This window comes from Mycetomoellerius zeteki, unplaced genomic scaffold (assembly GCF_001594055.1).
Source record: "Mycetomoellerius zeteki isolate Tzet28-1 unplaced genomic scaffold, Tzet1.0 scaffold415, whole genome shotgun sequence".
NCBI lineage: Eukaryota > Metazoa > Arthropoda > Insecta > Hymenoptera > Formicidae > Mycetomoellerius > Mycetomoellerius zeteki.
In genome coordinates, this window is record NW_017257409.1 from 1,969,656 (window position 1) to 1,986,857 (window position 17,202).

The window sequence follows — 17,202 nt, forward strand, 5'->3', positions numbered from 1 at the left end:
TTTCCAAAATTGGGCAAGCTAATTATTGATTGTAATTTTGATTATTTATAAAGTTTAATCTAAATAATATTTAAGCTACCTATGTTATCTGAGATACGAGACTTAATTTAATGTAATAGTTTTAGTAGAGAACGTTTAACTATTTTTATGATACTGTTTTCATTTATATTGCAATGAGCAAAATAGTGCAGAACTTTTCAATTTTCTTTCTATTTTTCTTCAAAATTTGGGAAACTTGTTTTTTGTACCATAAACCTTTCTTAGCGTTTTGTAAATTTTTCATAAGCAGATAAAATTTTACGTTCTTTTATACAAAGGTCATTCTCTTTTGAGAAAATATATATAATATATTACATAAATTCATACTACAATACTATACAATTATGTGAATATAATCAAAATGCAGATAATATTATAATACAGAGATTTGTTTCTTTGAAAAAATATTAAAATCTTTATGTAATTAAATAAAAATTTAAAACTTCGTTTTGTTTTTCACTTGAAAGTTCAAAAAATTTAATATTCTTGCTTATAAACTTGCTTTCTTATTCCAAAGTCTCTCTCAATATCTCGCATAATTGTTAATTTTGTTAATTTATCACTAAATATACTCTTTATTTTTATTTAAATCTTTTATTTTATGTAAATTAAGAATCAATACCAATATATTTATGAACTTCATCTTTATTTATTCTTGTGTCAGAGCGTGAAATTTTAAGGATCTGTCTTACGAGTGGTGCCAATATGCGAGGACGATCCTTGAATAAATGTGAAAGCGACTTCTTAAGAACGCGTCGCGGATAGAATAGAACGCAAAATAAGCGTTCCTGCTTGCAGACGTAGTCGATGTGACGTTAGTCATCGTCGTCGAGGCCGAGAAGTTCCGGCGGAAGTCGCCTGTGTCGACAGCATATGGTGAGACAGAGCACTCGCACAGCCAATCGGAACTGGGGGCTTAGTGTGCTCAGCACAACCGCTTTCCAAAAGCTGTTTGTGACTCCCAGCCACACCACGGCAAAGTGTAAAAACGGCACCTACAGTTGAATAAGATCAAAGAGATTAGAGATACTATACATATAAACAAATATTTTTTTAATGAATCTCCTCTCGTAATTTATGCTCAGGAGTCACCCTTTATTCGTTTTTCTTGTTACTTTTTCTTGCGATTTGAAGGTGAAATCCTGATTGTTATTTTTTTAAGTTTTGTTAAGTGTTCTTTTCAGACTAAATAATAAATAATTCCAATTTGTAATAATTATATGCTTATGAGCAAAAAACCACAAGTAGAAATTTTTTTTAATTCAAATAACTAATTTCAGTTAATAAAAACTTAAACAAAAAAGAAATAAAATTTATTTTAAATATATTATAAAAAATGTCGTGTATAGATGAATAAGAGAGAAGTATTTCAATTCTATATCTTCTCTCTTCTATAGAAGTGTCACACGAAGTATGCCCTTACATGCGAACTTCTTACGCTTACTAGCAAGCATTCTCTATTAACCTACTTTGCTTTACAACGTACCGACCTACATTTTTAATCGTCTCATTTTCAATGCCTCTTTTCACAAAGTTCAAAGTTATTTTTAAATCATATCAATGTCAAGCGAGTGTCATTACAGTCGTCCTAATACCGAAGTTTTCAGAAAAGTAATTTTAACAATCACAGAAGTGTACTACCTCATCAGCAAAATAAAAGCATTTAAAAATTGTATTATTTTTTACACTAAAATTGAAAGTAACTATTATATTAATCAGTTAATTTTGTAACTATTTAATTTTCAGAAGAAATCAATCAAACATATAGGTCTAGATATTATTTTCTATTTAAATTATGCTTAATACTATACATTATAGATTACTTTGGTTTTCTAATTGATTCTAAATTTATTATTTTTTGCAACACATATTAATTATAAATAATACATGTATGATTTTAAGACACATTAAGTAAATTTATTTATAATATTAGTATATTGTAAATTCATATTTATAAGATTAAATTATTTTTCCAAATATTAATTCAGTAGATTGTGAGAAATATTACCTGAGGAGGTCCGTTAACGACTGCGTATATCCTTAATCCGGCATATGGAGCCCATGATATCCAGAAAGCCATCACTAGGACGAAAGACATGATGTGACTCGGATTGCTCAGATTTTCCGATAACGCAGTAGCATACTCCTTGTCGTGGATTAGAACGCCGGACTTCAATCGCCTCATCATGGAGAATATATAGAAGTATGTATAGACGATGGTGATAACTGACGGCCCCAACACGAGAATAGACAACGTGATGGTATATGCGGCCATGTTGCCCCAATCGAGCATACAGATGAAGGCCTCGCGGTCGAAAATCGGTTTGTTGAAACCGAGTAAGGGCGGGCAGCACATCATCGCCACGCTGATCCATGTGAAGACCATCCAGCATTGACATCGGGTTTTTGTCTGTACTGTCTCGTATCTGAGTGGTTTTCTGTAAAAGCCACAAATTAGAAACCCATATTATTATAAAGTCGCCTATAGAAAGAGCTTGCAAAAGCCAAATCTCAGCTATGATATTTTACCAGATAATAGGACTGTTACAATTAAAAGTAATAATGTACGATTAGAAATATCTAATATAATATTAAACGCATATATGTAGCAAAAAAAGAAAATAAATAATATAATAAGATCTGTATAAACATATTATGTTAATATGACATCTATGTATTGCTATTGTCAAGATATGTGGTATAATTATAATACATTTGTCATATATAATTAATAATATATCTCGGTATAATATACGTAAATGAAATATACCTGATGGCCAGATAACGATCCACAGAGATCCACATGAAGGTATATACTGATACCGCCCAAAGCGTGACTTCCAAGTAACCGACAAGTCGGCACACGATATCTCCGTAGACCCATCTTCGCACCAATGCTGGATACACCGAGAGCGGTACCACTAACACACCACACAGAAGATCTGCCGAGGCGAGTGATAGCAAATAGTAATTTATCACCTCGGAGGGACCTATAAAAACAAAATATTCTTAATATAATATAAGTGATTATTATCATCTATTCATTTATTGTTCCTCTTTTTTTTTATTGGTATAAATTATATTAGAGATTAGCAACTAATTAATTCTAAGATTTTTAGAATTTTCAAAGATTGAAACATTAAATTCCATATAATTCTGAAAGTCTAAAATATTTGGTTCAAATATTTTTTTTTAATTTAAATATTGATTCAAACATTTAAAGTATAGTAATATATATCATTTTAAATTAAATCTGTAATTTATGTAAATCCTTATATTAAATACAAAATAATATATATATTTTTAAATTAAAAGAATTTATACATTAAAAATAAGTATATTTTAAGAATTTGATATTTTTAAGGATTTATCGTTAACAAAATGTTGAAATTCACATTGTATATAAACCAAAATTGTATAAGATAAGAATGTATAGAGGAAACATAAGAATGGGGAAATAGCAAAATTGTTAAATTTACGAATATGTACACTATTAATTATTGATGTACTAAGTCAATAGTTCAGTCTATTAATAATGAAGTTATACTGCTTACGACTTTCAAAGAAAAGTATATATGCAGACAAAAAAGGAAGTATATGCTGGAATGTTGAATGCGTGCTCATTTAATTAAATATGACAACTAAAATCGACATAAATATAATTTTAAAATGTGCAATATTTGCGAAGGCAAAGAATTTTGACTTACCGCGGAAGTTGAGGTAAGTGACGATAATAAGAAGATTCGAAATGATGATGGCGACGGCGACCACGAAAATAAGGCCCGCCTGCATGAGAGCCTCCAACGAGTGCTCCTCCATACCGCCACTTTTTCGAGCTGCATCCCCCCCACCCACCCTTAAATGCTTGTACCCTTCACCCTTTTCGCGATCTTTCCGCTGCCAGGTACTGGACCTTCCTAGGTAGCTTGCACTTTCAGCTACTGCACGCTTGTTTTCTTCGTTACGTTCCTAAGGCTACTCGGCACTCTTAGAAAGGAATGTTTAAAGTCCTTAGGCAAATGAGTCCTCGATACTGAAGTTAGGTCTTCGAGGATCTTGATATATAATCGACGTAACTGTATCACTGTAAAATCGAAAGAATTTTAATTTGCATGCGCAATTTGTTGCGATTATCTTGTGCATATTTTTTATTTATTTTATATAAGTGATTAAAATGCATTTTTGCAGAAATAGTTTTTTAAATAAAACAACTAATTTATTATACGTAATATATTGTAATCTAGTAATATATTGTTGCGTTACACAAGTAAAAAAATTGGCATTTTGGAAATAATGAAAAGAAATTGATCTCTCTCTGTCTCTTTCTCCTAAAGACTAATACATTTTTGTGGAAAAACAATACGCTTATAGTTTATTTACTTATATGCAATAATGTTATAATTCTATGATAACGGATAAAATTTACACTATATAGAGTTATAGAGTAATTTCGGTATTTACACTGCGCGGAAAATTAAGCCTATTCTAAGTGCAACAGAACGCGATAGTTTTGCAACCGTTTTATGGTTGTCTGCTAAACGGTTCTAAACGTACTCAACGTCTCAATGTTTACTTAGCGGTGGTTATGATTTCCAACAAACTATATAAAAGTATACTGAGTCTCAAGCAAAACGTGTTGACCCAAATGGCTGCTTTCAATGTATCGTTCTTTGAAACATAAATGTATAAGGTGTACGAAAAATTCCGAACCCTTAAATATCTTGATAAATAAACACACACACACACATTTCTAAAAAAAAATGTTTTTTCAAAAATTATAGGATTTAAAAATGCATTAGATGATAATATTTATTTGAAATTTGAATGACTTTAAAAAACCCGGTCTATGTTAATGTATCTTAATTGGAATCTTTTAATTGGAAATGTCTATTTTTTTATATATTTTTGTAGATGAAATCGAGACGTTTTCAAAACTATAATAAAATATGTTTCTTACTAGTATTTTTCGAGTTATGAGGCTTGAAAGTTACTGCTGGCATTAGCATTACTTAAGGAGTATCGAACTTTTCTTTACATCCTGTACATATGACGATGTAAGGGGCTGTATATAATCAAGGAATAAGAACAGAGAATAAGAACAGGACAGAGAATAAAAATTTCAATCTATCAGAAACTGTGTATTCCATATAGTGCATGGTTTCTGATTGGTTGAAATTCTTATTCTTTGTGTTCCCTGTTCTTTCACTATTCCTTTGATTATGCGTAAGTCCCTAATTTACAATGTAGTATGCACTTTTGATACACACAAAGTTGTTGCTGTCGGTTCAATCACTGTCAATGGAAGATTAAAAACATTTTTTATATATCGTAAAGATTAGATTTTTCTATACTCGCATGCAATAGTTAATACTATAAGAACGTTCAGCAAAATACACTCAACATGTTAATTGCAATTCATCAGTAAATTGTTACGCAACAATTGCGTTTTGCTGAACGTATCCAATGTATTTTTTGCATCTTGTTTCATGTCTTCTGCCTTTTGTGTTATTGCTTCTTGTATTTTTGTCACATGGTGTTGAGCAACATCAATTTGTCTCTCTCTTTTCTGAATTAAGAAAAAAAAACATTATTTTTCACATAGATCGCAATTACAGGTCGCCAGTCAAAGTCTATTCTTATACTAATACATTCTTGTTATTGTTATTATTGTAAAGATTATGTTATTAGTGTTTCTGCACCAAATTTACTGCTAAATAGAATGAACTAATCTCTTCAATCTAATTTAATCTAAATTGCCACGTCGTATTTAGCGATGTTTTCTGTCGCCCAAGATGAAAGTTGAAATTCTGAAGAGACAAGAAACACATGATAAGAAATATAAACGTCGATAAAACAGTGCGCAAAGAAACAAAAAGGCAAGAGACAAAAAGCAAGAAACAGGAAATCAAGAGTACATTGTAAAATAGAATTTACTGCAAAAATCAGAAAAACAGGAGTGAGGATAATTTGCATGCAATTACTCTGTTATATGCCTTTATGTTACTATTGTGTTATAATTTCAGTTTTTTACTGTTAATATTAATAAAACCACTGTCAGTTGAATTGATTTGTCAATGTAGTAAATATTGCAATCATATATTATAATCTACATACATTGATTACTGTAGGGAATGCAAAGGCTTAATGGTTATTTGGTGATAACATGAGGGATAGTGAAGAATGAAGTATAGCAAAATACAAGTGTTGTTCTTTATTCAACTTGATATTTTGTATATCTGATCTGTTTGGTTTGATACGGCATTTTTAGTAAACGAGATTTATGCTCACAAATTGCTGCAAATTCTGTGCTGTGCAATCATGACATAGTTTGAAAGAATACAATATATAATTAAGACATTATAGTTTTAATTATATAATATATTCTTTCTAATAATATGGAAAGAAAATAAATTATTCTAACATATTCACTAACTTAATTAAAACGTCATTCCAAATAAAAATTTAAAAAATGCTCTATTAAAAAATTATTAATTTTGAGATGTCATTTTTTCATCAACGCTTCGATATATTAATTAATTGTAAGAAATCAATAAACGAAGTAAACCTTTAAAAACGTAGAAATAATAAAAATTATATTATAAATTTATAAAAATGTACTTGAGTGAATAGTTTATTTTAAAAAAAGTGTCTAGAATATAAAATTACTGGATATTATTTATTATTCTCTATAATATATTAATTATCAAATATAACCATTAAGATCTTTTTGACAGTTTTTTAGATTAACATAATCCAATTTCAAATATAAAAAAATGTTACGTAATATTATTAATGGATCTTGAGTTTTGTTATACTTGAATAAAAGTTATTAATAAATATTTAATTATCTTGTCATTTAAAAAAAATTTGAGGAAAGAAATAATTTATTAATTATGCAAAAAAGAAATTAACTTATACTTAGGCAAGCGCTGTTTGTATAAAGAATAATGAAAAGTTCTAAATTAAGACTGTCACGCGTGCCGTGCATTTTCAAGTTTGAGGTCAGTGTGTCAGTCTAGTTTGGTTTTAGAGGTGAAGAACGGGCGTAGAGGAGGGAAGTTACATAGGAAAATTGCATTCCGAAGGATAGATCAGTTGGATAACGTACAGAACGAGCGTATTGGACAAGTTTCTGGATCGTTCGTGTCGATAATACACGCCGCCGTTGAAGACTTTTCTTCCTTTTTATTTTCCCGCGAAAGCCACGTAATTCTTCTCTTGTGGAAACACCCGCACGATAGTTTCCTTCCCTTAGTATCGACCGCCATTCATAATTTAGCTGAGTCGATCTTGAATGGAGGGGTGTATTATGTAGCATCGTACTGTCTGTTATGTTTCCTAAATTAAAGTGGAACTTTGACATTGTATGACAGAATGACACATTGTCACGTGACACCATTGACGACATAAAGCAGAAACAATATGTAATTGCATGTATATAATAAAATATAGACAATTGAGACAATTGATACTGCACTTTCCTCTGAAAGAACATCGCGCTTTATGCAATTATTTTATAAATAAAGGTATTTTTTCATATGCGTTAAATATATATATGTAATAATTAATTTTATAACTTTGTTTATAGGATTTTAATATTTATAATGTAATTTGGAAAATAAACTTTTTAGCTTATATAAAGTTAAAGATTAAATATAATTTTTTTAAATAAAATATAAGATATTTTTTCTTTTGTTTTATATAAAAATGTTTTAAACTATAACAATAATATTCAATATTTCAATAATGTTTACATATAATTTATTCGTAACATTTATTTATGTATCTCGCACATAAATATTTAAAAATTGTATAATTATTTGAATTATCTGTCAAACAGATCAAGAATTTGTTTAAATAAGAATTTCTTTGGCAAAATTAAATTGCAAAAGTTTTTTCCTTAATTTTTTTAAATATTTATGATGTTTTTTTTCTTTACAAATGTATAAAATTATATCGTTAATAAGAAAATATTTCACAATATAAGAATTCAATCAATTATTTTTTAATTAATCAATTGTTTCTATAAAGTGAAGAGAGAGAGTATCGAAAATATGATTCATTAATCTCAGAGATAAACTTAACATCGAATTCGAATCTTCGACTGAACGTTTCTCTGGCATTACATCGTGCTTTCCATTGGATTAGCCTTTCAACAAACTCGCAGTCAGCAACAATTTGAAACCAGCTGCAACCAGCTGCATTTCTAACCGAGGCGTGGGCGTTTGTCCACGTGAAAGCGACGTAATCAACTCGAAGATCAATATATGTTGCAATTATCGTTTATAATGGTTGCTTAATTATAAGCAAAACGTCATAAATGTCGACACGCAACGATCGAGATCTTTGTTACGTAAAAAGCAGCTTAATGAAGCCTCAAATATGTTACGATTTGAGTAAATCAAGACGCTCGCTAGCTGTCTCTTTTGTCTCTTGTCGCTACTAATGTCGATATTTTCGATAGTGACAGCATGATTCCGCTACTGATTTTTACCATTTTATTTCCTTTTTATCAAATATAAAAAAAGTGCGATACAAATATTGACCTACGAGATTGTCAGAACGCGAAATAGTCATCAGCAGTTTTCATTCACTGGCGGTTGATATTGATCGCACACGTCGGAGAAAGCAATTTTATTTGTTGCACAGTTCAGGTAACAGTTTAAAATAATACAATATGCTAAGAATATGGTTGATATCTATTCAATAAAATAAGCAATAAATTTGGATATCTTTTTCATTTTATACAAATTATTATATAAAATAAAATGCTTTCAGAATTTTGGAATCTTTTGCAAAATCTTTTTAAGTTTTTGTCGAAGCATCTTACTATAATTATAATTTATGCAAGCTTGTAGATATAGATATAGATGTGAGATCATATATATATTATATATAAGCAATAATGTAAAATATTCTGCAAAGGAGCAATAGTTTTATGATACGTTTGTGAAAATGATACGCTTGTTAACTTGATATAGAGAAATTATAAAAAGAGTAATAATCTAGAATCTTTTTTCTTATAAAATTACAATTTTGGTTACATTTAAAAAAAAGGATAGCTTATGCTTTTTGAATTGTTACATCCTCTTTCTATTTTTGACGATATAAAATTCAAGTTTTATTGATTTCTTTTTATTTTAAATATTAATTATCATTTGTGTTAGTAACTGTGAATACTAAGAATAATTTTTAATAGTACTAAAAATAATTATTGTAAATACTAAAAATAATAACAAATTCAATATTTATAACACAAATATAGTTTTTATTATATTTTTATCTTTATATTTTACAGATTTAATGGACAAATTTCCATTAATAAATAGAAATCACTTTAATCATGTTCGAGTCTTTTTTGATCCGAGCGTTTTAAAAAAATTTTTATGGTATTACAGCATTGTCAACAAAAAGATCAAGTTTTGAACATGGTCAATGATATATGATATGAACACGGGTAAAGGATTAATGCTGAAAAGTAAAACTTAACAAGTTGTAAAATCAACCAATTTATTAGTAGCTTCTGAGTATTATATGTAATAAATTAATAAATTAATAAAATAGTAAAGAATACAAAGTGTGAGAGAGAATGCATACGCTGCACTCTCAATCACCCGTTGTATTCTCTACTTCTTGTTTGAATTTGAAGAGTCCGTAAGAAGATTACTTTTTGATATATTTTAATAAAATCGTAATTTTATTTTTGATCTATTACTACAAAATTTTTTATTTAATAGCACAGAATAACGGAAGCTGGAATATCGTCGACCAAAACACATTAATTAATACATCAATCAACACGTTACGGACTTATATTAGATTTTAAATTATTTTATAATATCGCTAATAATTTCGTGAATTTTAATATACAAAATTACTCATTTCATAGTTAATATGTATTTTCTTAACAACGATATCTTAACGACAATGAAAAAAACCAATATTGTTAAATTTAGTTATAATTAAAAGTAAAAGTATTTATACTAAAAAAAAATTTAGGAAAAAATAAAAAGAAGTTACAAAACAATTTATCAGTTAATTTTAGATAAAATTTGTTTAAACATAATTTTGATCTTAAATTTATTTACCAAGAGCTTCTAAATATAATAATAAAAATAAAAAATTTGTAATAAAACGATGGCCTTTCTTAACCTTTTTTCTAGGGAAAAATCGACTTCAGATTGATTAAACGATCAAAGCAGTTAAAAGGGCACTCGGTCATTTCAGGACACAGAATCTATGGCAAAACTGTTATACACATATCTACCTACATTATTTCTTGCGTGGTATAATTGAAGACAAACTCACATATATAATATTTGCTGTTTAAGATAGAAAATTGTAAGAAAAATATCAATCGTTATTTTTTTTCATAAAACAATATTAATATTATCTTTATAAGATGACAAAAAGAACCTTCTTGTTCAACCTGTAGTGCAACTAAACGTGTAATATATATATAAAAAATGAAACTATGTTAAACTGTTAGTAATTATACCTGTATGGTAATTTTTTTGTTGGTAACTTAATTTTTATGTTATATATAAATTAATATTTATTACACTGTTATTAATGTTATTTAAATATAACTATGTTATATTCTGTCTAAAAATTAAATATCTATTTTAACTGCAAAACTTTAAGAAAATTACAGTTACTATGTTGACCATAATAATAGAACATTGTAAAGATTGAAGATATTATTTAATTTATTAATTTTAAAACTGCAAATTATTTCGATTTTTGTTATCACAATTACTTAAATTCTATTCTGTTAATAATCGTACCTCATCTTTGTATCTACACATTATTATTCGATATAATCCACAATATTTTATCATAGACACTAATCGTTGTATATAATTTTATATCCATTAATTTTTTATCGAACATCATAACATCAAATATTTAAATTAGAAAAGATTTTAACAGTTTCACTTTCTTTCAAGATTTAAACTTTATATATAAAATGATGCAATATAATGTAAGATCCAATAAACAGTAAAGGAACATCATTATTTTTTATCATTTTGCTCGCGATCAAAATCCTAGTCTTACAGTTAGAACCAGTCAATTTAAAAATTTTGAAAAATATTCTACAAATTGTCCAGCTATAACTAAAAGTTTAGAGCTATTTCTTGATAAACAAAGATTGGAATATCTGCTACAGTTAACTTAATTCAATCAAACCTTTAACTTAATTTTTAGTTCAATTCTCTAATTTAATTAAATTTCCAATATGTAGCCGAGAGATTACGAAGGATGGAAGGTTTGAGTCAAACACGGCCTCGCGGGTTCGAACCGCCGCTATTTTTATCTATTCTCATATCCGACGGCAATCAACGGCATGGTCTCATTGCGGCTGACAAAAAAGAAAACATGGAGCAACGCTTTTCCCAGCGGGGCTCTTCAATTATCATCGGAGCGAGAGAACGCTCTCATATCAGAATGCACGGTGACGAACAACCGAAGCCATGTCCGAGTAGCTACTCCCTTTTGTTTAGTTAACCGAATATTTGTTCAACCATGCGCATGTGTGGTGATAAGAGGTGATCCACGAGTAGCAGCACGCGCGAGTCAATGCACATCGTAGATTTTTAGAGCAATCAGCCGCGTGCCTGGTTTGCGATATAAAATTTTAATGGTCTTCTGTTTGTATATTTATTAGTAGCTTTTTGTAGCAATTTGCAACAAAGGAAGATAAAAATTTTTGCATAATATTTTAGTTTTTTTGATTTTACAATAGTTAACTCAAAGTGTCATAAATTTGTTTTATTTAATTAGTCTGTTCTAATTAAGAAATATTATTACATTTGGATTAACACAAAATACCACTTTATAATAAATTATTATGATAAATAAAAATAAAATAAGGATTAATGAAGTAACTTCCAATATCTTCTATTTTACTTTTTTTGCACGATTTTTGAATACTAAAAATCCTTAATTGATTTTTTAATACTAAGAATCCTTAATTGATATGAAATTACTATATTCAGTTCCGTAACATTATTGTATTATTATATCAAATTTAATACTAGCTAATATTGATAAATCAGAATTATTAGTGAAAACAGAAATATGATACTTATACGGCAAGAGTTAGGAATCATGGAACGATAGAGAAAAATATATGAGAGTTAGCACAAATGAAAAGTTCAACTAAAAAATATCAAAACTTTAAAAGTTTTATACGTTCTACACATCCCAAGATAATTATCTTCATGAAACATTAACAGAACAAGTAATTTCAATCGACTGCGTATATCATTGCGCAAGGTTTCTCTTGACTGGAAGCACGAAGGATTCGATTGCTGGAAGGTATTAGACATGGAGACTAACTTTAAATTCCCCATTTCCCTGCTTTTCCGATTTGCAGTTTCCAAGTCATTGGAAGCTATCGTATGGCGATTAGATTTATATAAAAAATAATAGACTAAAGCAACACAATACCCACAAATCATAGTATCTCGAAATCCTAATATAATTGAGCAAAACGACATCATGGTTCGGAGCAGTATCCCGGATGTCGGGCATTCTGTATACTGCATCTATGCTACTCATTGCTACCATTGATCACATTCGACCGACGCCACACGTACCTTCTCAGTCGCATCCTGATTGTGTGCACCAGTAGCTCTTGCCGGTGCCTCTCTCACAATTTCCTACACTCCCGTCCACCCTCTCGCCACTTTTCTCTGCAAACCCGGTCAAACCGGAGAGCGACAATCAAGACGCTGATAATGCGTCTCTACCTGTCGTCGTCTTTGTTGTTGTTATTTTTCTATGTGATGGCGTCTTAACGTCTTATATATTTTTTTCGTTCTGAGAGATGCACTCGAGATGCATTCGCGAAAGCACACTGCTATGAACACGCGCTTATATTCGCACTCTCGCTCAACCCCGACCGGGACTTCTACCACTACTGACAGAGAAATCCGTTTCTCTCCCTCGGCCCGGGCGTCGAAGCGTCGATACGACGACAACGACGCTTGCGCGCCGCCCCCAATCCACCCTTTCCCACCCGGGCATTTTCGTGGCGCATTCGAGGCTGCGACCCTGCCGTCGCAATGCCCCGCGCCAACACCGTCGTCACAGGCCACAGCGAATCTGCTCGCACTCTCGCTGCTGTAAGAATGCGACGATTTCAGGGTTGTCAAACGCGCTGAACGGAAAAAGTTGGTGATCATTGGATAGATATTCTCTGTTCTCGACCAAATGTCTCATAATGCTTTTTTTTTTATCGATTCTCGGTTCCGTGACTCGGTTCGCCACCTTGACGTTTTGCTTTATTGTATTTAAAAAATTTATGAAACTTATCAAATTTATAAAAAATTAAATTATAATACAAAATGTCTCAGACTTATATTAGTATATTTTTCTATGTATTGCTTTAAGAATCTTAATTACTATTATTAGAATTGTAATTAAAAGCTTGAACATAAAAATTATCCAAATTGCGCAATATATATATATATGTCATTATCAAATGATTTGTTTTATGATACCAACTGATCAAAGTAGTGTAATATCAATAAAAACTATCAAAGTAATTTCCATGTCTTTTCAAGTAGAATGATATAGAAATGGATAGGAAATCGATAAGTGTGTGTTACAATTGGTTAACTTAGACGATCGGTGAAACTCACTATAACTATAGTTAACTAAATCCTCTATTCGTACTTGTAGTTTAAATAATATTTGTTGGAATTAGTACTTAGAACACTAAAATAATTGAATTTTACTTTATTTTATTCCATGGCAAAAAATATATAATTAACTTTTTTATTAATTTCGGATATTATATTGAATTGTAAGTTTTATATAAGTATTTAATAATAGAAATGTAAAATGCGGTAACTATATCCATCCGCAAAATATATAGGCCACTGTCTCGACACAGTGACCTATATTTTTTGTTAGTACACATATATTATAACTATTACTATATAGTTATAATTAAAAAATTAAATTGAATTGATCAGTCTAAGCAAAGAAAAATGTATTTCTAAATCTATATTAATTTGCAAAATTACTACAATAATAAATAACAAAATATTTTAAATAATTTCTACGATTATTTAATAAGAGATTTAGCTGGCGGCATACGATGCTTGTTTTCTTGTTGGATTGCTAACTAGAATAAATTTTTGCCACACACAGTATTGGCTATGATGCTAACACTGTCAGTACCGCAGCCAATACAATGACAAGAATCTAATCCAGCTAGGAATCCAGCAAGAAAACAAGATCGTGTGTCACAGGCTTTGATGAAATCTTTAAAATTTATTATAATTGAAATTACAATTTTATTTGCAAATAAACAAAATGCTGATAATCTTATTTGAATACTTATTTATTCAGACAAGTTAGTCCCCTCTATCGGCTATCATTAAACATGTTGATGAAGTCTCCTCGTAATTTATTCGTACTCTTTTGATTAAAGTCTGAAAATCGCTGGCCATTCTCATGGGATGACTACGTACACTGTTAATTACATCAAATAGAAATTTAAATTAGGTTTTCGGATATTTCATTAGAATTTTATTTGATGTTATAATAGTTTTTTTAAAAATAAGAAAGCTGGAATTAACTCCATATGTTAATGTCGTCATTTTCGCGGAATTTTAATTAATTTGTTTCTTTTTGGTACGCAATTTAAATTGATAATTTGTTCGAATATAAATTACTTTTGATGAAATAAAAATAGTCTGCTATTCATACGTATTTCTGTTATTGATTAAATCGTTACTGATAATAACAAGATTCTCGAATAACATAACATTCTTTTTTATGTGTATTATCGAGATATTAATAAAGGAATCGTCGGAGCTATCCCTCACCGTTTTTAATTAAATACGCATGAAATATATTTTTCGTGTAATATTAAAGTTAAGATTTTGCAAAATAATCATTCTGCAGAAAAACATTTTGCGCAATACGACGGAATGATTATATTTTTCAAGACGACAAAAAATCTATTCGTAAGCGTGCACTTCAATTGTTGAGATATTATGTTTAACATTGAATGATATATAATATCTTTTCCTTATGTATTTTGATTTACTTGCGTAAGATCCGTCATAAGTCGATAAGGAAATGATATTCTACGCAAGAAAATGATATCAAATACTATCAGAAGTGTTATGCGCACATTAAAAGTAAAATGAATCAGTATTAAATAGTATGTTGAAATGTGTTGATAATCAAAGTTTATCTTACGATAATATTTTTTTATTAATTAAGAACAAAAATATAATCATATTCCATCATGTTGCGCAAAATATGCTGTCAGTAGGGGAAGGTCGAGTGATATCGGCCACCTCAATCATTTTTTTTTGACATTTCATTTTCTTGGATGAGAGAGAGGAAGGGGAATCATTGTTATACATATTTCTGCAGGCGTGTGTAAATACAGTATTATAGTTTAAAAAACGTAATAAGATATAAATTTTGTTATCATTATCTAAAGAATCACAGTATAAAATAATAATGAAATAATATGCAATATAGAATACACTATTATATGTATAGAACATAAAATGTCATAAATCGTTTGTGTAAAACATTTTTTCATATCACATAGTTTCGAAGATATTTCCTGAAAACAATAAAATCCATTTTCATGGGGGTGTTTCAATCCCTAAACCTTAAGATACACTGATAAAAAAATATTGGTCTAATAATTTTTTATGTTCTACAATCTACAATATACTCAAAGCCTCAAAATCGATGAGGAACGGCTTCGATGGTTTCCTTGTAAGATATAATCATTGCAATCACATTTTAATACTGTAATACGGTAATACCACAGTTTAATTCCATAAAACGTAGAGAAAATGATACAATATATTTTTAAGGACAGATAAAAGAAAGAAAAAACAGTGTATCTGAAGAAATTTAAAACAATTGATTTGTGTTACAAATATCCTGTTGAAAGTCTTGAACAACAACATGCAATGAGTACAGCCCCGATGTCAGTAGCCTAGCTACTGAATGATTAAATTTGGCATAGTTACGTACCATTCTGCTCGACGATGCACACGTTCCATACGTTTGCTCATTCTGAAACCGCGGGCATTGTGCCGCTTAAATTGGCACATCTCTGATACGAAAGTTCTGCAGCATTTCATTGTTACTTAGGCTGTGCCAACGAGTGCTTTTCCGCGATACACCGCTCGCGCGACAGCTTAAGGAAAGACGTTTCTAGACGCCCATCATTCCAATTAGACGAAAGCCTTTTTCTTCATAAAAATATTTAGATTTTTAAGTTAAGTGATAGTGTAAACAAAGAGAAGTGTTTTTAAGTGAATGTTAAATTTCGTTTATATCTTTTTGTTAATATCTAAATTATATTATGCTAATAGACACGCAATATTTCTTTTTCTAAACATAAAGATAAAATGAGTAAACAGTGCATGAATATTAGTTCGTTTAAAATTTATAAAATTTTAATTAAAGCTAGAAATTTCAAATTTTTGCTTTTTTGAAATGTTAAAAAGAAATGTTCCTAAGCTGATTAAAATATCTATGAAGAAAGCATCTGGAAAGTTAGGGCACTCTGTATAAACGCACTAGGCGTCCTAAACGCAGCCAGCTTTTATTGATTTGTGCTTGGTCGATAAAGAGATAAACGCAGCTAGAAATCCAAAACGCTAAGTGGCATGATGACCTCTTTTCAAGGTCTTGGACTTTGTTTCTAAATTATGTCAAGGACACAAAAACAGATAAAATAAACTTTTTATGGAGATTTCTTCAAACCAAAAAGATACATCATGCATATTGATTGGAATAAAATTGCAGTTATTTGATTTCGTGCAAAACACACATTTACGCCATATAATTTCTGCGTTACATTATGCAATAACAAAAACAGCAAATAGTCAAATTAAAGGTATTTTGGTATTGTTTGCAAATCCTATGGAATACATGTAAAACGATTCTGCCAAAATTATTCAATTATAAAAAGCACGAAAAATTGTCTTAAATGCCATATAATGTATAATTATAGACTCTCTAGTATTAAACAATATTAAAAAAGAGAACATTTTTTAAAAGGAATTTGTGTCAAGAAAAAGAATAAGTATATACCGTATATATTTGAAAAATTGTTTCTTTCTCAAAGTGAAATTATGTTGACGATACAATGACAATTACAAGATT

The 17,202-nt window shown here is 29.5% G+C and overlaps 1 protein-coding gene across 1 annotated transcript; it reads right to left on the reverse strand.

Moving 5' to 3' along the window:
- Nucleotides 1–683: 683 nt before the first annotated feature.
- On the reverse strand, nucleotides 684–3,858 carry DopEcR (G-protein coupled receptor DopEcR). The gene is made up of 4 exons (XM_018453879.1): nucleotides 3,747–3,858; nucleotides 2,810–3,029; nucleotides 2,048–2,477; nucleotides 684–1,034 (listed from the first exon to the last, which is right to left on the reverse strand). Exons 1-4 carry the CDS (start codon nucleotides 3,856–3,858, stop codon nucleotides 855–857), a joined length of 942 nt encoding a protein of 313 aa, XP_018309381.1. The 3' UTR covers nucleotides 684–854.
- Between the last annotated feature and the right edge of the window lie 13,344 nt (nucleotides 3,859–17,202).

Bases quoted from the DNA above. Each gene is read 5' to 3' on its own strand.
- DopEcR (XM_018453879.1), bottom strand. From the start codon at position 3,858: ATGGAGGAGCACTCGTTGGAGGCTCTCATGCAGGCGGGCCTTATTTTC. The intron at 2,478-2,809 runs GTATATTTCATT...TGGCTTTTACAG, and splicing joins GATCGTTATCTGGCCATCAG to AAAACCACTCAGATACGAGA. The intron at 1,035-2,047 runs GTAATATTTCTC...ATTCAACTGTAG, and splicing joins TCGTTAACGGACCTCCTCAG to GTGCCGTTTTTACACTTTGC.